This window comes from Temnothorax longispinosus, chromosome 7 (genome assembly GCF_030848805.1).
Source record: "Temnothorax longispinosus isolate EJ_2023e chromosome 7, Tlon_JGU_v1, whole genome shotgun sequence".
Taxonomy (NCBI): domain Eukaryota; kingdom Metazoa; phylum Arthropoda; class Insecta; order Hymenoptera; family Formicidae; genus Temnothorax; species Temnothorax longispinosus.
Genome location: NC_092364.1, coordinates 7471016 through 7492436, shown reverse-complemented (window position 1 = coordinate 7492436; position 21421 = coordinate 7471016). Strand labels below are relative to the sequence as shown.

At 34.4% G+C, this 21421-nt stretch overlaps 1 protein-coding gene across 3 annotated transcripts in view; it reads left to right on the top strand.

The window, feature by feature from the left end:
* Positions 1-21421, top strand: part of LOC139817037 (cytochrome P450 4C1-like) — a 40618-nt gene that overhangs the window by 12229 nt on the left and 6968 nt on the right. For 2 of the 3 annotated variants that reach the window (XM_071784866.1, XM_071784864.1), the window contains 6 exons: positions 3955-4146; positions 11213-11276; positions 15286-15412; positions 15481-15544; positions 15834-15928; positions 15994-16062. In XM_071784866.1, the coding sequence (XP_071640967.1) occupies positions 3955-4146; positions 11213-11276; positions 15286-15412; positions 15481-15544; positions 15834-15928; positions 15994-16062 (611 nt within the window). The remainder of the gene's footprint in view (positions 1-3954; positions 4147-11212; positions 11277-15285; positions 15413-15480; positions 15545-15833; positions 15929-15993; positions 16063-21421) is intronic. The other variant, XM_071784865.1, reaches the window with a different exon arrangement.

Below are 21421 nucleotides of genomic sequence, written 5' to 3'. Positions count from 1 at the left end.
TATATTTTACTTGTTATTGTTCAGTTATTATCATATTGACTTACCAGGCAGAACGTAATCACTCCTGTCAAAGTGCAAAGAACACACTGTCCACTTTTTGGTTATCCACTCTGGTTTTGCTATTTTCAATACTCTCTCCCATTGTTTTCAAACATCAATCCCTTACAAAAAAAAACACCCAAGATTTTGGTGTTTACACTCAACTTTGAGTGTTTACACTCCATTTTCGATGTCGACATTGAACTTTTGGTGTCGACACCCAAAATTTGAGTATCGACGTCAAAAGTTGGGTACCGACATCGAAACTTTGAGTGTCGACACCAAAAGTTGAGTGTCAACACCAAAAGTTCAGTGTCGACACCGAAACTTTGGGTGTCGACACCAAAGTTTCGGTATCGACACTCGAATTTTGTATCCCCAAAACTTGGGGATACATAAGCAGGTTCCGATCAAGACATGTATTCTTACTTTAATGAAATATTGGTAGGGTAATATAATCAGGTCCTAATCGAAATAATGTACATCTGCTTTATGGAATAAAAGTTTCCATATATACATTGCAACCCGATTTCCCTCGGTCTCGCTGGCCGAAGGGGCGCGGCTACAAATTAACCTGCTGATTGCCGGATGATAGCTCCACGAGGATGACGAGTCATATCTCTTACCGTAATTCCCGCATCTGAGGTCTTGGGCGATACCTTTCTATTGGGCGCCAGGTGCGATTATAGACGCGCACCACGTCTCGATAACGTCCGCCTCCTTAGCCTCGCCGCGAGCTCAGGGCGTAGCTCCGCGTGAAAGGGATGAAGGTGGAGAAGGAGCGTGACGCAAGCAACACACAAAATAAAGTCCGACGATAAACAATATTAATCAGATATATTTCACATAATGAACGAACAAATCGTATCGGGAAACCAAGGCCGGATCTCGCTCGAATGGCCGGTACCAACGCGGTAATCGGATCGGCCGTTACAGCACGCGCGGAGTGCGTGATGTCCACGCCCGCGAGACTCCCTTCGCGAGCGAAGCTCTCAAGCGAGCCTCGCAGTCTCGATTTGTATAAGCGCGACCCCGCGATAACGCCAATCTGCCCACGCCTTAATCCCCAGATCCCGAACGCACGGCGATTCTTATACGCACGACACAAACGATTCTCATACACCCGACATATCAATCCTCACACGCTCGACATAAACGATTCGCACACGCACGACACAAGATACGCAACGCCATATAATGGCGCGCTCGCGAGATTCTTCCTCGAGCAGACGCGACGATATTTGCCCGCGCAGTCCGCGCACGCGACGCAAAATATCCGCGAGGCTCGCGATGCACCACAAGGTGCCCGGCGCGGTCCCTCCCGACACGCACACGGGACTCCCGCACACGACACGCAACAATATACCCGAATACGCAACACTAAATATAATATGCACCGGAGCGTACCGCCCGCGGCACGCTTCCGTCCACGATTCACAAAACTCTCACGGCGATAACCGCGAATTGACTGCCGATCGTACGCGAGCTTTCGAGTAGGGCTTTCGGAAATGTTTCTGGCTACGATCCCGGCCGGCCACGTGCCCGCGATCCCGACAAACAGCCGCGATAATCTTTCCGGCATCCACAACGGCGGGAGCCGGTATCTAAATACGACACGTAATCAGGCCGATTCACACGGTAATCTATTCGATATACGCATTTACTGGCGCCGGGTCGCGACCGAGATCGAGCCCTCAATTATTAGGCAGCACCGGAGTGGAGATCTTACAATTAGGCTGCTCGCTGCTGCTCGGCGGCGTCGGGGCGCTCGTCCAAGGGTGGCTCCTCGTCCGCAGCTAGATCGACAGTGAGGAGCAATCGGCTCGGCGGGACCACGCCGGGCCCCCGCACGTGCGCCCTCAAACTCGCGGTTCTTCCGCCCCGCCGATTGGTCGTGGGTGTCGCGACGTTGCAGACAATTTCCGCCATTTTCCCGCGGCCCGTTTGATTTGGCTGCTGGTTGTGCGTGGGCCCCTCGCGGTTTCCCGTCCGGCTGATCAGACCGTGGCGGCGCCGCTCGGCCCTCCGGGCGCCGTCGGGTAAAGCGTGCAGGTCGTCTACCCGCGCTGCAGTCGCGGTGGTGCACCCGTGGTTAAGCTGCGGCGGGGCCGTGTTATGGAGGATTCACATTGCCTCCGATCACGTCCGATGTTCGACGTACGACGATCCGACATCCAATAACAGAATTTATTATTAGAGACAAAAATTTCCTATTGGATGTCGGATCGTCGTACGTCGAACATCGGACGCAGTGTGAATCCTCCATTACGCTGTGCGAGACATTTTCGGCGCTTTTCCAGCGGCAGGTCCCGGTGGCCTGCCCACCGGCTGACCACTCCGCCGTGCGTCCTCCGAGCGCCCGTTCCTCCCTCGTCGCGACTATCGTCGTTACATTCGGTCGGTGATCCCGCTCTCCGGCACCACCTGCCATCCCTACGGAATTTAGCTAGAAAAGGTTAGTTAACGCGGGTAGCCCTTCCTCGACCCGATTCGAGACGCCATTCCTGACCTTCCCCTCGGCCGAGCTACCGTCTGGACGGAGGACGCGACAAATGTCACGTCACAACATATAAGTGTGTAAAATTTCGTACAGTTAATACACACATCAAGACTGTCATTATTCAATCGCGCGGCGCGACGTTGGCCTAATAGGCCTATTTTGTAATGAGCCGGCACTGGTTTTTGACATTCATCCGACATTAAGAAAAAATTATATTCGTATATCCGATTCGAAATTTTATTACTTTTTTTAAACTGAATTTGTTTCTTAAGAATTTTTGAAAAATTATATATTTGCGCTGGTTATGACACATGTAAACTACATATAACACTTACATCAAATTAAGAAGTAGTCTACCACGTAAGACGGTTGGCTCACTATCCAGAGGTCCCGACGTCTCGAGTTCGAATCCCATCAAGGTAAGTGTGTTTTTCAAGTACGAGAAAATATTTATAATCATAGGTTGCATCTCTTAAGAAACAAATTTAGTTAAAAAGTAGTTTTCAAAATAAATATAATTTTTTTATGTCGGGTAAATTTCCTCATTAGAGGGTACCTTATTTGGGAGCTACACTCATTTGAGGGTACCTTATTTGAGGATTCTTTTCGTGGTTAACCCTCATTTTGGTGTTGACCGTCAATTGACAATCCGAATTTACACCAAACCTTTGATGGTCTTTTTGATAATATTTTTACACCGAAAATTGGGTGTTTTTCCGTAAGGGATCTTCTCTGTATTTCCAAACATGTCTTTTTTTCAGTATAGAACTTTCCTTTAGGTGGAAACATGTGGAATCGCACAAAGGTATCTTTTAATCCATAGCTTTTGGAGCCAAATACACAGCAAGAATCGCGATTTTTTGTGTCTCTAGGGGAAAACCTTGCCCCTCTGTCTTCTAGGTGTTCACCCATCGCACTTTTTTTATCACACACATCGTTATTTCACTAATTATTTATGAATAACGTAAACTTTATATGTGTTTACATATGACAGCTCTATTACTTTCAGGAATAGGCCCGCCATCTTGGCCTTGTGACGTCACGACTGAAAATCCCAATAGCACTCCCCGGAAAATTTATACATATAGTTATACATATAATAAAATAAAAATTTATATAATACAGTTATATTTATACATATAGTGTATATAATTTATACATTTATACTATATTTTATAATATTTTACATTTTATTGTAGCTTCTAATATTATTTAATAATACTAACTGTTAGCGACGCCAATTTCTTGAACCATTTCTTATTAATATCTCTAATACATACTAGTCTTTCTTTTGAATATTATGATATTGTTTATTACATATTGTTTTTAGCCTTAATAATAAATAATTATTATTAATTATTATTAAGGCTTTATTATTAAGGCTTATTATTAAGGCTTTATAATAACTATTTCAGCATCCTTGTGGACTCGAATAAGGAAACTGGCTGCACCAACATTTAATTCATACATGTTGCGAAATTTCTTTGATGTATTTATTGAACAATCTATAATATTTACACATAAATTAGAAAAAGATGGTTATTTAAATGGAAAAGAAATTATCCTTCTAGAACAAATATCAAATTGTGCTTGGAAAATAGCATGTGGTGAGATGGTTATGTAATTTGATATATTTATAAACTATTAACATATGATACAATTTTTTTCGAAATAATTACAAGATTTTTGATACATTAACAATATAATAGTTTCCATATTATTTAAATACACAAACACACACATACACATACTTTGTAAATACTATTAATTTTAAGTTAAGATAAATTTATTATATTAAGAATATTTTGGTATCATATAGAGAAAATTTTTATTTTATATTTTTTATGAGATTCTTATCTAAAAAAGGCATATTAAATCGATACTCGTATCTCTTGAAGTCTTTTCGAAGATGTCGAAGTTAATTATTGATTCTTTTCCGAGATGCCGATTGGTTCTCTCGCTGAGCTTACTTCATAAACGGCTGTCATCCCGGGAAAAAAAGATTATATACATATATAATGATATTATATATACAGGGTGGCCCATTTTAAAAGAAGCAGGTAAATATCTCAAAAATATGAAACATACGGAAAAACGTTTCGAACAAAAGTTGTTTGGCTCGAAGGGAGACATAAGATGGTGCCATTGATTTGACCTTGGATGGTCGTTTAAAGCTCACGTAAACGACACCTTTAATTTTTTAAATAAAAACCCCTATTTTTCAATGCATATTCTTGTAGCTAATCTCGAGAGCTTTTCAAAACACTATAATGCAAAATTTTTTCATTAAAAACTTTTGGAATTATAAGGCTTGAAAGTTCTAGTATTTTGACATAAAATACAAAATATCTTGTAAAACATTAAGTTTTTGGTAATGTTACCTTAATACTTTTATGCACAGAATAATGAGACGAATCAATTGGTATGAAAAAAGACATAGTTGCTTTTAAGAAAAAGTATGCAGATGCGTGTTGCAAATTACATTTTTTTTTAAAGGAACTATGCCTTTTTTATACCAATTGATTTGTCTCATTATTCTGTGCATAAAAGTATTAAGATAACATTACCGAAAACTTAATGTTTTACAAGATATTTTGTATTTTATGTCAAAATACTAGAACTTTCAAGCCTCATAATTCCAAAAGTTCTTAACAAAAAAATACTTTATTATAGTGTTTTGAAAAACTCTCGAGATTAGCTACAAGAATATGCATTGAAAAATAGGGGTTTTCATTTAAGAAGTTAAAGGTGTCGTTCACCGTGAGCTTTAAACGACCATCCAAGGTCAAACCAATGACACCATCTTATGTCCCCCTTCGAACCAAACAACTTTTGTCTGAAACGTTTTTCCGTATGTTTTATATTTTTCGAAATATTTGCCTGCTTCTTTTAAAATGGGCCACCCTGTATGTAAATATATATAATCATATATAACCATATATATGATTATATATATGGTCAATATATATTTAAAAAAAACTGTTAACTTCGATAATAAAGCATTGATAAATTAAGATGTATATTTTTTCAAAAGCTGTAGAATCAAAAGTGAAATTATTTATTCCATATATTATAACTTAGCACTGCTTAACGTGAGACGCTGCCGTGTCTTTTGATACCGTTCTTGTACCACTGTTCGTCAAATTTTAAATACAAGGAACAAATCCTATCGGATGCCATCTATATTGAATAATCCGAATTTAAAGTTTATATATGACTAGCTGGTTACCCGGGCTTCGCCCGGGAGTCGTTTTTTTTTTTAAACGACTTCATTTGTGTTTCAATATTCTTAAGCGGGGAGCACACACTTCTGCACAACGCATAATGTGTAAGCATAAGAAAATTGATTGGTCCATACACATGTGCATAAGGAAATAGACCAATCAGTTTTCTTATGCTTACGCATTATGCGTTGTGCAGAAGTGTGTGCTCCCCGCTTTATTGTAGATAAACATAAGGAGTGTGTCGGGTGGTTGATTTAAAGACGGTAATTTAACTTTTCTGCATGAATAACACATTCTAGGTGCTTAAGTTTTAAACTTCTTACTTGACAATGATCACATATTGCATCCATTTTTCCAATTATTACACTCGGATAAAATTGATATTCGTAATTTGAGTCATAACTATAAATGCCTCTAATTTCAAATCGGACCGCATAAATGTTTTCGTGGATTAAACATGTCGTAACCGGTTTTTTTCTACTCGAGTTTCACACTATTGAGTCATTTCCGCTTTTCCGATATTTTACTTACCGATCAGCGACAACATCCCTTGGTTTACCCAGGCGTTTTTTCGGGAATTTTGAGATGGCTCGCTCGCGATGTACACAGAACCTCGATTTTTCAATTAAAAAACCAAGGAATAAAATCGGTAATCACCGATTCTCACCAAATTCAATATAATAATATTCTACATAAAAAAAAATTAGCTTGATATCGCAAAATTTGCAGAAATCAAAACAATTACATAGATTTTTTTAGACTGAAATCGGTAACCCTTTATTAGGAAATTCTACCCCTGTTTTATATACAATTCTTTGAAATTCGGTCAATTATTTCCCGAAAAATTGGAAAAATTTCAGATACCGGTTCCAATAAAGATCGGTAACGAAAAACTATACAGTTTATAGCACTCCCCGGAAAATTCTACCCCTGTTTTATATACAATTCTTTAAGATTCGGTCAATTATTTCCCCAAAAATTGGAAAAATTTCGGATACCGATTCCAAAAAAGATCAATAACGAAAAATTATATACTTTATGGCACTCCCCGGAAAATTCTACCCTTGTTTTATATGCAATTCTTTAAAATTCGGTCAATTATTTCTTGAAAAATTGAAGAAATTAGAAAAACCGGTTTCCAAAAGATTGGTAACGAAGAACTATACACCCTATAGCACTCCCCGGGAAATTTTATCTCTACTTCATATATAATACTTTCAAAATCGGTCCAATAGTTTCTAAGATTACCCCGAACAACAGTACAAACTTTTCCCCTTTATATAATAGTAGAGATTACCCGGGAAAAAAAACCTTATATTTGTTTTGGTTACCTGGTTACCCGGGCTTCACCCCGGAGGACATATGTAATAAGACACGCAGATAATCTCTCTCTCCCTTTCTCCCTCTCTCCCTGTCTCCCTCTCTCTTCCTTTCTCCCTCTCTCCCTGTCTCCCTCTCTCTTTCTCTCTCTCTCTCTCTCTCTCTCTCTCTCTCTCTCTCTCTCCCTCTCCTCTCTCCCTCTCTCTCTCTCTCTCCCTCTCTCTCTCTCTCTCTCTCTCTCTCTCTCTCTCTCTCTCTCTCTCTCTCTCTCCCTCTCTCTCTCTCTCTCTCTCTCTCTCTCTCTCTCTCTCTCTCTCTCTCTCTCTCTCTCTCTCTCTTTTTCTCTAAATACAATTCTTTAAAATTCGATTAATTATTTCCCGAAAAATTCGTCAAACTTCTGATACCGGTTTTCAAAAAGATCGGTAACGAAAAATTATATACTTGATAACACTCCCCGGGAAATTCAACCCCTACTTTATGTACAATTCTTTGAGATGCGGTCATTCGGAACCGGTTTTCAAAAAGATTGATAATAAAAAATAGTACAATTTATAGCACTCCCCGGGAAATTCTACCCCTACTTCATGTATAATTATTTGAGATTCAATCAATTATTTCCCGAAAAATTGGAAAAATTAAAAAAACCGGTTTCCAAAAAGATCGGCAACGAAAACTATACACATCATGGCGTTCCCCGTAAAATTCTACCCCTACTTCTTTAAGATTCGGTCAATAAATTCCCGAAAAATTGAAAAAATTTCCGTACCGATTTCCAAAAAGATCGGTAACGAAAAATTATACACTTCATAGTACTCCTCGGAAAATTCTACCCCTGTTTGATCTACAATTCTTTGAAATTCGGTGAATTATTTCCCAAAAAATTAGAAAAATTAGAAAAACCGGTTTCCAAAAAATCGGTAACAAAAAACTATACACATAGTGGCACTCCCCGGAAAATTCTACCCCTATTTCATATACTTTTGGTAAAAATTCGGTTCAGGGGTTTGAGCTGGGCGTTGATGAGTCAGTGAGTGAGTGAGTCAGTCAGTCTCTCTCTCAGGACATCTTCCTTTATATATATAGATATGGTCATATAAGAAATGGAAATATAATCTTGAACAATATTATATGGCTAAATCTCTTTAAGTATAACTTTATATAGTCATATATGGTTTTATATACTAGTATATTATCATGTGTGATCATGTAAAAGTATATTTACAAGGTTAAAGATAATCATATATGAATACTCTATAATGGATCTATCCATATAAATTTGTATAACTGTTATAAATATTCTTCTAGTATATTATTTTACTTGACAATATCAAATTAATATAAAATATATTATTTTTAGTTTCAGTTTACACAATTGTATTTTAAGTCCGACAAAGTCCATATTGGCACGCAGTGCCAATTTAAAAAACTGAAACATGTATTTAATAACAATTGATATTGTAAAATATTATAAAGCATCAAGACCTGCTTCGACCGAAAACGGCACTTCTCATTGCTTATATGTTATTTTCTTTTTTTTTCTAATTTTGCATAAGGTACTTAATTTTTTAAATTAACATATATTAATTTTTATTAAATATTTTCGTAAACAGTAAAATCATCAATAATAATTCGTGAAAAAAACTGTTATATAATATATATTATAGTTCTTATAAACAAATATATTAATCGTATTATTTTGCAAACATACCTTATAATTTAAACTGAAAATAATATAATCATATATGAAATGATATTGTCATATAAGATTATATATGATCAGACCAGAATATTGCATCTCAAAGTATCCAATAGATGGCATTCGATGTGATCTGTTTCTCGTATTTAAAATTTGACAAACAGTGTTATAAGAACGGCATCAAAAAGACACGACACTGTCTCGCGCGACGCTGTCTCCGAGCGACATAATTTTTGTATCAGTTATATCGTGAAGTCCACTCTTATAATAAAGTGGCACGCTTAAAAAATAACATTTGAAAATATATAACAATTTTCTAAAACCTATTTAAAATATATATGTCCTTATATATAATCTTATATAATCATATATGATAAGATAGCTTCTTATATGAGCATATAACACACTATAAGAGATATTTTTTATATGTCCTTATATAATCTTATATAATCATATATGACTATATAAGATCTTATATGCTTAAATACGGCCAAAATTCATATATGAACATATAAGACATGATAAGGATTTTTGTCCCGGGTATAATTATACTTTTACATGATCACACATGATAATATACTAGTATATAAAACCATATATGACTATATAAAGTTATACTTTAAGAGATTTAGCCATATAATATTGTTCAAGATTATATTTCCATTTCTTATATGACCATATATAATTATATATTTACTAATATGAACAAATAAGAGGTATTTTTTCCCGAGTATATAATCATATATGCTTATATATGGCCAAATATAATTATATACTCTCATATATGGCCATATAATATTGTTTAAGATTATATTTTCCATTTCTTATATGATCAAATATAATCATATTTCTACTAATATAAACTATAATATGAATAAATAAAAAGTTTTTTCTGGGTATATAATTATATATAATCATATAGGGTTATATACTTCCATATGAATCTTATATGTATCCATACATGAATGCATATATGTTTTATTGTTCATATCTGGTTATATTTGGAATTATATATGCTCATATATAATGATATAAGGACCCATATATAATTTTATATAAAGCACCTTTCATATATATAATCACACATATAATCATATATATTTATATATAATTATATGTATATAATTATATATAATCTTTTTTTCCCGGGATGGCATATATTTTGACAGTTGTGTGTATCTGTTGTGTAGCTAAATAGCGAGTCTAGTATTTTTTATAACATATTTTACTGATAAGATTTAAAAAATATTTATTATATAATGTTATTTTAAGCAGCTGATAATTACTCTCACGTGCTTGATAATTAAATAATTTTTTCATCTTCAATATTATATTATGTTTGATATACACTGGAGGCTCCATTTAAAACAGTACGGTCAAATAACTTATAAAAGAGGAGGTTGACAAAAAAATGTATAAGATGAAAGTTGTATTGTTTGAAAGGGGTCAATAGATAATCTTATTCGATTTTGGGTTTGGAGCTCAATTGAGTTATTCCACTGTCTGTTTTAACCCTATTGAGTCACACTTCCCGAGAATCCCGTACCGGTCACACTGGGTGAAATACACCCCTAGCGTGTTTGCATGTGTATAAAAAATTGTAGGTGACCTTAAAAAAATATCCTGTTGTAGTTTAAGTCTTCATTAAAAAAGCTGTACAGGTTTGATTTGCAAAAAATTAATTTAACATATGTAAAAAAATTGTTGAAAAAAATAAGTCGGAAAAGTGACTTTTTACAAAAACTCTCTCTAATGTAACTTTTTCAATTTTTAAGATATTTTAATTTTTCAAACGGTTTTTTCATCCTCAGATGACGCACTTTTCACTAATTATTACAGTTTATGCGGCCGTTCCAAAAAGTATATTGATTTTGAGGTTATAAAGGTGCGATTTTTTGTGGAAAAAAATGCCGAGAGAGAACTAACGGGCCGAAAAATATACCACCGACGGGGATCGATACTTGAAGGTCCCAACTACCTGCAGATGACGGCACAAGGCCCATTTCCATTGGTTTACTGGGTCGTTTTTGAAGTCAAAAAACGTTGGGGTGTATTTTACCCAGTGTGACTCTATAGGGTTAAATAAGACTCCTTGTCAATGCTACTCAACAAAAAATAAAGACTATATGTCAAATGCTCAAATAGTTAAAATTTTAAACCACATTTAAAAAATGACAATATAATTCTAAAAAACCAAGTAATGTGAGTTGTGGTCCACAAAACGATAAAAATAAAACATTTTCAAAAATTGCTAAAAATACATTAAAGTATTAGCTTCAAAATTTCTTTCTCAATAATTTGCAAAAATGATTTTTAGTCGAGTTTTAGCGGTCCGAAAGTTGGGCAGTATAGTACAAAAATTATTATTTAATCAATTGCACATTAATATTTCAAATAATGAAATGTTCTTTTCATGTTATTACTGTAAAGATTCTATGATGGGTATCCAGTTGGAACCAAATAAAAACAACGACTACTTAAAAGCAGTTCAGAGGTATTAACATTTTTTATTCTAAATACTCATAATTAATAAATTATATAACAACAATAACAATAAATCTATTTGAATAAAATTTTTGTATTTTCCTGAAAAATTACATTTGTGTATCAAGAAAATTTTTTTATCATTTGTCAATTCATTTAAAGTTAATTTTTACTATAAATAAATTAGGGGAGACCAAGGCAAAGTCGGCCCCGAGGCGGAGTCGTTTTTGCAATTATCTCAAAATCTGTATGTTGTGTGAACTTGCCATTAATACTGTAAGCACGGCTTGTGCCCACGTAACCAACGGAGTTTAGAGAGATTACGTGCCATGTGATTCTTATCAAAGCAAACGTGTTTTCGCAGGTCAAAAGTATAATTTCTTTCGCATCAAAAGTTTGTAATATCTTAAGTATTATTGTCTCTCCGAATCTCAAAGTAAGTGATTCTGAAGAGTAATGCATGCTGAACACGAATCCAGTGCGATTTTTTTATTTTTATTGATTTCTATTATTTTGTAAGCAACCTAAAACTTGTGTTCAGGACGAAGTCGTTTCCAAGCCAAAACGAAGTCAAGAAAGCTATTATAAGTAATATGTGCTGCGTATGCTCGGAAATAATAGAAAACAGAGCCGATGAAAAACAGTGCATTTCGTGCAGGCGAAAGGCACACAACGAGTACGTGCGCTTGTCAAACTCTGTCCTGACCCTGATTCCGTTTTCCATTTTTCTACTAAAAACAATAAATAAAGTGTATTCTATTATTTTTTATGATCAAAATTATGTATCTTTATTTAAAATCCAGTCCAAGAATGAAGACACGACTCCGCCCCGGGAATTTTGACTTCTCGATTTTTGCACCATTGTCGTTTTTACTCTATACCGGTTGAACAAACCGACGTAGACCAAAAAATGCCTATATAAATTTTGTAGCCAAGGGTTCACTCTTTACAATGGTGTACTATATTTTACTAAAATGATTTATTTTGTTGTTAAAAATCGGCACCGAAAAAAAGGGCCGACTTTGCCCCGGTCTCTCCTACATATGATATGTACCATATTATTAAAAAAAAACTATATTATTTCCTTTTATACAAAAGACATTCTGTAACGCAAAAATTTAAAAAAATCTGAAAATTTGCGTAATTATATATATGTACCTATATGAAGACGTTCTAACAATACAATAATTTTTTATTTGAGCTAGAAAACGACTTATTATCCGATTTTTATAAACATTAAACAGAGTGAGTTTTATTTCGTGTGCCAATTATATCCGTCAATTATTTTAGAAAATATTGATTTACTGGAGAAATGTTTCAGATAAAAGTTGGAGGTTTCAAAGACGACCAATGAACAATCTTATTAGATTTTGGGTTCGAAGGCTTATGTTGGGCCTATAGTATTGCCCAATTTAAATTTTTTTTAAAAGAAAACCTCCATTTTTATTGTATTATCTTTTTCTACTAATTAATTTTAACAACTTTTGTATAACACATTTTTTTATTTACTTAATACTTTTTGAGATATTCAAGGAGAACTTAAATTGATAACTTTTTTAATATTTAGCTTACGATATCTCGATAATTGTTTGTCAGAGGAAATAGTGGTGCAGAACTTTTTGACTTGATTTGATCTCAAGAATATACTGTTCCAATAATATCTAAACTTTTTTAAATACTTGTGTACCTATACATCTTTTAAGAGCTTTCATTTATGTATACACAAATATTTAAAAAAGTTGGGGTACTATTGCAATAGCATATTCTTGAAATCAAATCAAGTCAATAAGACCTGTATCACTTTTCTCTCTGACAAACAATTATCGAGATATCGTAAAGCTAAGTAGGTGGCAATGTGGTCTAGTGGTAGAGCGCCAGACTCGTAATCTGAGGAACCAGGTTCAAGTCCACTAGAGCCATGTTTAAGGGAAAGTTTTTTCCGAAACCTGCGCCCTCCGTACAAGATAGGCTCTTGTGCGGAGCAAACTGGGGTCCGTCTTTCGGAAAGAGACGTTAAGCCGTTGGTCCAAAGGGTTAAGTGAGAGGAGAAGGGTAGTATTGGATGAGAATTGAATAAAGAGTTGGGAACGTCCCTACAAAACGCCTTGCAACCCTGAGTCAATAAACGTATTTATCTTTATATTTTATCGTAAGGTAAATATTGAAAAAGCTACCAATTTAATTTTTCTTGAATATCTCAAAAAGTATTAAACAAATAAAAAATGTTTCTGACAAAAATTGTTCAAGATTAGTAAAAAAAAAGATACTACGAAATACGGGTTTCTATTTTAAAAAGTTAACGTTGGCCCTACTGGGCTTAATACGCACCTCAGATCCAAAATCTAACAAGATCGTTTATTGGCTTTCTTTAAACTTTCCAACTTTTATCCGAAACATTTTTTCAATAATCCAATACTTTTTAAGGTACTTAGCGAAGATTATTGGCTAAATAAAACTCATCCTGTATATTGCAGTTTTACACAAAATATATAAAATACATACATATTTTTTTTACCAAAATCTATGTGAAATAACTATTATATTATTAACTATATCTACCATTTTGGAACAAGAAGATAAATGCAAATATTAAATGCGAGTATGCAACCTAATTTTCGTTAGAAAAAATTTTATAAAACATTTATACATTTTTCTGATATTATTATGCTTTTCCATCTTTAATTAAATTAAATTTGCAAAATGCTATTTTAAAATTATAATCACTTAAAATTATGATTTTCTATATATCATCAAAGACTCGATTTGTTTTTTATATTATTAAGTTATAATGCATGTATGTAGTATACAAAGATCATTTACGTAATTGGACTTTACATATTGCTACGTCTTTTGCATCGTTGCATGTATTGCAAGAACTTACAAAAAAGAAAAAAAATATTAACCATCATCAAACAGTGCCAGCGAGCGGATAAGACTAATATGGATTGTGCATCCTTATCTTATCTTGCAAGAATAAAGAAGAATCATCTAATATTTTGTAACACAATTTTATGATACATGGTTGAATTTGGCGCAACATAAGTTTTAAGGATGTATTGCACCTATTTTCAAAGCGCTACCAAGTGGATAAAAATTTGTGAGAATGTTCTTTTAGTCTTCCTGATGTGCTACAAAAAAGTAGAAACGAATCCACTAAACGGTTGCTGAGATATAACGATTTTAATTTTCACTGATTTTACACGTATTCTTATGGGAAGAGACGATTTTGGCGGATAAAACAGCTAAAAAAATGTTGAAGGAGCGCTACCAATATTTTGAATTTTTTTGTACATCTAGTATACGAATAGATGAAAATATCTGCCAAGTTTCAATTGTCTTCACTACACCGTTTTAAAGAAATAAATTAATAATTAATGATAATTAATAATTAATTAATTATTAATTATTAATTATTAATTTTATTAATAATTTGACGTTATAAAGTTGAAATCAGGGTATTTTCACTGCCAAAAGTTTAGGCTCATAAATTACAAAAATCGCAAATAATACGGAAAAAACATTTATAAAGTAAAAAATACTTTTCTAGGAGTAAAAATAAGACTCCTACTATCATTTGAGTATCTTACATCTAGATTTACTATGCGTTAGGCGTAGATATTCAAGTATTTCAAATTTCATGCACTTTTGTCTAAGATTGTACGTGTGATACATCCTTAATATAATTTTATAACATAAAATATTTTTTAAAATATTCAAAAACAATAATGAGTGATAAAGGTATTTTAAAGAATGTACCATTTTTGGAAAATTAAGTTATACTATTGTAAAGTGCATTTAAAACCATACAATTTTTGTTTAAATTATTTTTTCATATCTCTTCTCGCATTTCAATATTTGCTTAGAAATGTAAAAATCAATTTTTTTTAGAGAATGTTTTCACTCCTAAAATTGCTTTATAGCCCAAACAAAAAATTATTTTGTTATTAAGGGACTTACCACTCTATACATATATAATTATGCAAAGTTTCACATTGTTTTATTAAAAAACAATGTTTCAGGTCAAAAAATATTCTTTTATGTAGAGTAAGGAATATATTATTATTTTCTGATGTTATATTTAATCTCACTGCTTTGGGACACAAACAGAAAGAAGATACAAATTTGGTGCATTCTCTTACTGACGAGGTATATGATAATTATATTTGTTGATATCCTGGATTATTTTGTTTATTACATAATCTATTATTATACAGATGATACAACAGCACACATATAAATTAAATAATTTGAATACAACCAAGGAAAATAATCAAACTCGTAAGTACATCAATATTTTACAGGCAGTAAAATAAATGGTTCAAAGCTGTAGAAACAATATTAAAATATTTTTATTATATATATATATACATACGCGCCCGCGCGCGCGCGCGCGCGCACACACACACACACACACATTTCTAGGAAATTGTTTTTTCCTAAATTTACTTTCAATTTTTATGTAGAGAGAATATACAATTTAACTTTGAAGTTTACTGTATACTGGCACAAGATTAAATAAGTAATTAACATTTTAATTTATATTTAAACTTTTCGTTAAATAATATAGATAAAAAGTTATTTGATATCTTGATGGACGCACCCTGTGAAGAAAATTTCACGCGAGAGGATATTCGCGATAATGTAATAACATTGTTATTAGCGGTACGTGCAACATTTTATAATAATTATAAATAAATAAATATTAAAATAAATATTTCTGTATATAGGCGAGTGACACAATCAGTATTACGATGAATTTTATTGTCTACATATTAGCAAATTTCCCAAAAATACAGGTATGTATTCATTCCAAGACAATTAAATTTACTAATTAAATAAACAAAGCGTTGTAAACTAATAATTTCAAAATATAGAAAATAATAAAATAATAATCAAAACAACATATTTTTATAACTTCCCAGGAAAAAAAATTATATATAATCATATAGAATTATATATAAATGATTATATATAATTATATATGAAAATTGGCGCGATATAATTTTATCTGATTATGTATAAAAATATATATAATTCTACAAATTTTTATATAATTTTATATAATTATATATAACTTTATATTAAGGTTTACTTTCAAAGAATTATATATTATTATATAAAATTATATATAATTTTATGTAATAATATATAATGAATAAATAAAAAATAAAATAATTTATTTCATATATTATAACTTGGCACTGCTTGACGTGAGACAGTGCCGTGTGTCTCTTGATACCGTTTTTTATACCACTGTTCGTCAAATTTTAAACACGAGAAACGAATCCTATCGAATGCCATCTATTGGGATAATCCGAATTTAAAGTTTCTATATGATTATATATAATCATATATAATCTACATGGATTCTTTATAGTCCAGTCAAATACGATTAGACCTAGAAAAAATTGCAACACAAGGTTTTATTACGTCATTGTGTTCAGAAAAATATACTGAACAACATATTTAAATTCCGACATTTTCCGCTATCCCTAAGTATGTTTTTTATTAACAATTTATAAACAAATTCGTTTTTCTCCACAAATACAATGAATTTTGAAATTTTTCAAATAATATGAGATATTTCAAAAAATTCATAAGAACATTTTTTGTAGATATTTGTCTGTTCTACAACTTTGATCTCTATAAAAATTTCAAAATTCATCGTATTTGTGGAGAAAAACGAATTTGTTTATAAATTGTTAATAAAAAACATACTTAGGGATAGCGGAAAATGGCGGAATTTGAATATGTTGTTCAGTATATTTTTCTGAACACAATGACGTAATAAAACCTTGTGTTGCAATTTTTTCTAGGTCTAATCGTATTTTGACTGGATGATTATTTCTATATCTTCGACAGATAAAATTATATACAATTATATATAATTATATAAATTTATATATTTTAGAATTTACTTATTAGAAAAATTCTAATTTATTTCTATATAAATATATTAATATGTATAATTATATAAAATTATATAGGACTTGGTTAGTGGAGCGAGTGTGTTGTGCATGCGTGTGAGAGTTGCGGATAAATTAGGCGAGAGTTTAGGGTGAAATAAGAGTCGAGGTAGACGTTAAACCGATAGAAAGGTAGGAAGAAGAACTTAATTTTAGGATAGGATAATATATGCAGCAGGGAAATATTAATTAGTGAAGGAAAAGAGCGCTAAATATTTTAGAGACAGGGAGAGGTTAGGTGAGCGAAGGCGGGAGAAAATCGCTGTGCGTTTCAAAAGGGAGAGAGATTTGCGTCACGCATAGAGTAGGTACCGACACTAGACACTAGACGGTACAGTCTAGGCATAGAGGTAGCGGTTAAGGAGATAGGCTGGAAGGAGAGCGTGCACGAGGGACGTACAGGATGGAGGGCGAGACAGGCGAGAGTGAAAAGGAAGTAATAAAGAATAAAGATGAGAATCCGGCTACAGTGTCGGATAGTTCAAGCAGTGAGAAAACGGGTAAAGAAATTTTTGCCACACCCAAAGAAGAAAAAAGAGGAAAGGGAAGACTTACAAAGGAGGAGTTAAGAATGAGAGAAAGATCGAGCTCGCTCAGCATACTGGAGTTTATGACAAGTGATAACAGTACGGCATGCGAGTTAGCGAAAGCTAAGAGTAAAGAGAGGAAAACGAACAACGTACGATGGAAATTTTCAAGAGAGATAACAAGACAGTGAGAACGCCACCAGGTATGGACAAAGCGAAGGATGGAGTCGGTGCTGTAGGTAAGAAGAGAGAAGAGGAAGGAGTTCTGTCAGCAACAAAGAAGGATGAAGAGGACGGTTCGCTATTAGCAGTCTTGAGAGAGATTAGAAACGAAATGAGGGACCTGAGGGACGAGATGAGAGAGATGAGAGAGAGGATGAACGTCTTAGAAGAGGGTCGGAGAAAAAAAGAAGAAAAGGTAGAGGAAAGGATGGATAAGATAGAAGAGAGGCTATCGAAGATCGAACGAAAGAGTGAAAACACAACGGATGAGGCGACCGGCGGCAAAATGGAGGAGATTGTGGGAAAGGTGGCGGAGTTGGTTAGGAAGAGAGAAAGAAATATGAAGGAAAGGAAGGAAAAGAAAAATAATTTAGTGATCAGAGGACTACATAAAGAGGAAAACAAGAGCTTGATGGACACAGCGGAGACGTTTCTTGAGAGGGAGTTTGGTGCAAAAGCGGGAGTGAAGAAGATGCAGTCAACAGGCAGAGTAGGAAGAGAGATAATAATAGTCGAAATGGACTGCTGGGAAGCGAAGGATAACATCATAAAGAAGAAGAAGAAGCTGGGAAGTAAGAAAATTTTCATTGATCACGACTTGACCTTTGAGGACAGAGAAGTGCAAAGACGGATAAAAGAAAGGGCATGGAAAGAGAAAACAGAAGGAAAATGGGTGAAAATAGGTTTTAGGAAGCTAGAGATACAAGGTAGAAAGTATGTATGGAGCGAGGAAGAAAATAAGCTAATAAAAAAGGAAAATTTCTAGAGGACTGCCAAGTTAAGAGAAGAGTATTAGTAAGTCGTGTCACTCAAGAGGACAATAGGCAAACAACACGAATGGAGGACGGAAAAGTGAAGCAGATGAAGAAAGAAAATGGGCGAAAGTTAATTTTTTGGAATGTAGCAGGTACAGAGAAGCAGGACAAAGATTGTTGGAATTACATAATAGGTTTCGATTTTATAGGGTTATGTGAAACATGGTTAGAGGAAAAGGGATGGGATAAAATTAAGAGTAGATTGCCAGAAACGCACATCTGGAAAAACATCAACGCTGTAAGGGAAAAGAGGAAGGGTAGGGCGAAGGGAGACTAATAGGTATTAGAAATGGCTGGATGACGGAAGTGGAGAATTATGAAAGTATAATGATTACAGAAAGATTTGCGCAAATGAGAATAGTAAAAGAGAAAAAAGGGCTAAATATTTTTACAGTATATAATGTAGGAGCAAAGAAAGATGTTGAAGAGATAATGGCAAAAATAACAGAGCAATGCGAAGGATGCGAAGGAGAAGATATTATTATAGGAGGTGATTTTAATATTAGAATAGGAAACTTGGGAGGTGGTAAGAAGGAGGAGTATGACTTTAAAAAGGAGAGTAAAGATTAAGTCATAGGAGATGGTGGCAGAAGTTTTGTGGATATGATGATTGAAAAAGGATGGTATTTTTTGATTGGATGTACAGAGGGAGATTGGGAGGGGGAATATACGTATGTGGGTGCGAAAGGGTGCTTGGTAATTGATTATGCAATTGTAAACGATAGTGCGCAAGAACGAGTGTTGGAATTTAGAATAGGAGACAGGGTGGACTCGGATCATTTGCCTCTGACCTTGTTACTGGAGGAAGGGGAGAATACGAGACAAATGGAGGGGTGTACAGAAGAGGAAGAAGAGGAACGGAATATGTCAAAGAAGATCATAGTTTGGAACGAAGAGGCAAGGAAATTATACAGGGAGAGGACGGAAGTATGGAATGAAACCGAGGACCAGGAAATGGAGTCGGTGGATAGGAAATGGGTGAAAATAAAAAACTGGATCCTTGGAGCCTTAGTGTATAATTAAGTTAAAGAAAAGAAGGAAAATAGGGCACAAAGATTGGTGGGATTGAAGTTGTACCAAAAAGAAGAGGGAGGTAAAAAGAAAGCACAGAAGGTGGAGATGTGGAAAGGGAAGTAAGGAAGACTATTTGGAAGAAAATAAATGCCTGAAGGGATGGTTAGAGAGCAAAAGGATGGAGAAGAGAGTGAGGGAAGAAGAGGAATTAAGGAAACTAAAGGACGAAAAGAAAATTTGGAACTACATAAACAGTCGATGAAAGAAGAAAGAATGGAAAGAGAATAATATCCCGAAAGAGAATTGGAGAAGTCACTTCATGGAGCTGTTAGGTGGGACCGAGATGGAAGGAAGGGATGAGGAGTTGGAGATGCGCGACATGGAAACAGAAGAAAGAAATGAAGAGCAGGTTCAAGACACGGAAATAGAGCTGCAAGAAGAGGAGATAGTGAGGGCAGTCGGGAACATGAAACTAGGCAAAGCTGCAGGTGTCGATGGAATCCCAATGGAAGCATGGCTGTATGGTGGCGCAGCAGTAAGAAGAGGTCTAACTGATCTGTTGAAGCTCATTTGGAAGAAAAGTAAAATTCCGACCGAATGGCGAACAAGTATAGTTGTCCCCTTATATAAAAGGGGGGATAAAGAGAAAACAGACAACTATAGAGGGATCTCTCTGCTGTGCACTGCATACAAGGTATATGCGGAAATCCTAAGAAACAGATTGGAGGTAATAATGGAGAGGAAAGGGATGGTACCTGACAGCCAAGCCGGCTTTAGGAAAGGGAGGTCCACGATGGATAATATATTTATCTTGAACCATATAGTGCAAAGGGAGAAGGAGAAAGGTTCGGCAACTGGGAAAGACAAGATTTTCGCAATGTTTGTGGATCTAAGGACAGCATTCGACAACGTTGACAAAGAAATTTTATGGAAGATAATGGAAGAGAAAGGAGTGGATCGCAGTTTAATAAACAGGATAAAAGAAATCTACAAAGAGACGGAGGTGACAATAAGGACGATGGATGGGTTCACAAGATGCTTCAAGACAAAGAAAGGTGTAAGGCAAGGCTGTGATGAGTCCCGCCCTGTTCAATTTATACAATGCGGACATTGATAAAGTTTTAGAAAAGCGTGGTATGGGAGGAGTGGAGCTTGGAGGAGTAAGAGTATGGTCATTAGCATACGCGGATGATATGGTTTTGGTAGCGAAAAATAGAGAGGCTTTACTAGATATGATGAGCATGTTAAAAAGATTTCTAAAAGAAAGGAAACTAGAATTAAATACAGAAAAAACTAAAATGCTAATATTTAATAGTAAAGGTAAAAAAAGGCAGGATGACATGAAAATGGGGCGAAAAAATAATAGAGGAAGTAGATATGTTTAAATACCTGGGTTTCACGTTTAATAAGAAAGGTAATTATGTCGATCATATAAAAGAACTGAAAAGGAAAGGAAGGATCGCGGCAAACAGGGTCTGGGGCTTAGGAGAAAGATTATGTAAAGATGATTTTAGTAGGAGATGGACGCTTTTTAAGTACCTAGTGAAAAGTGTGATGGAATACGGAGCAGAAATATGGGGGTGGTGTGAAAAAAAGGAGTTGGAAAAAGTC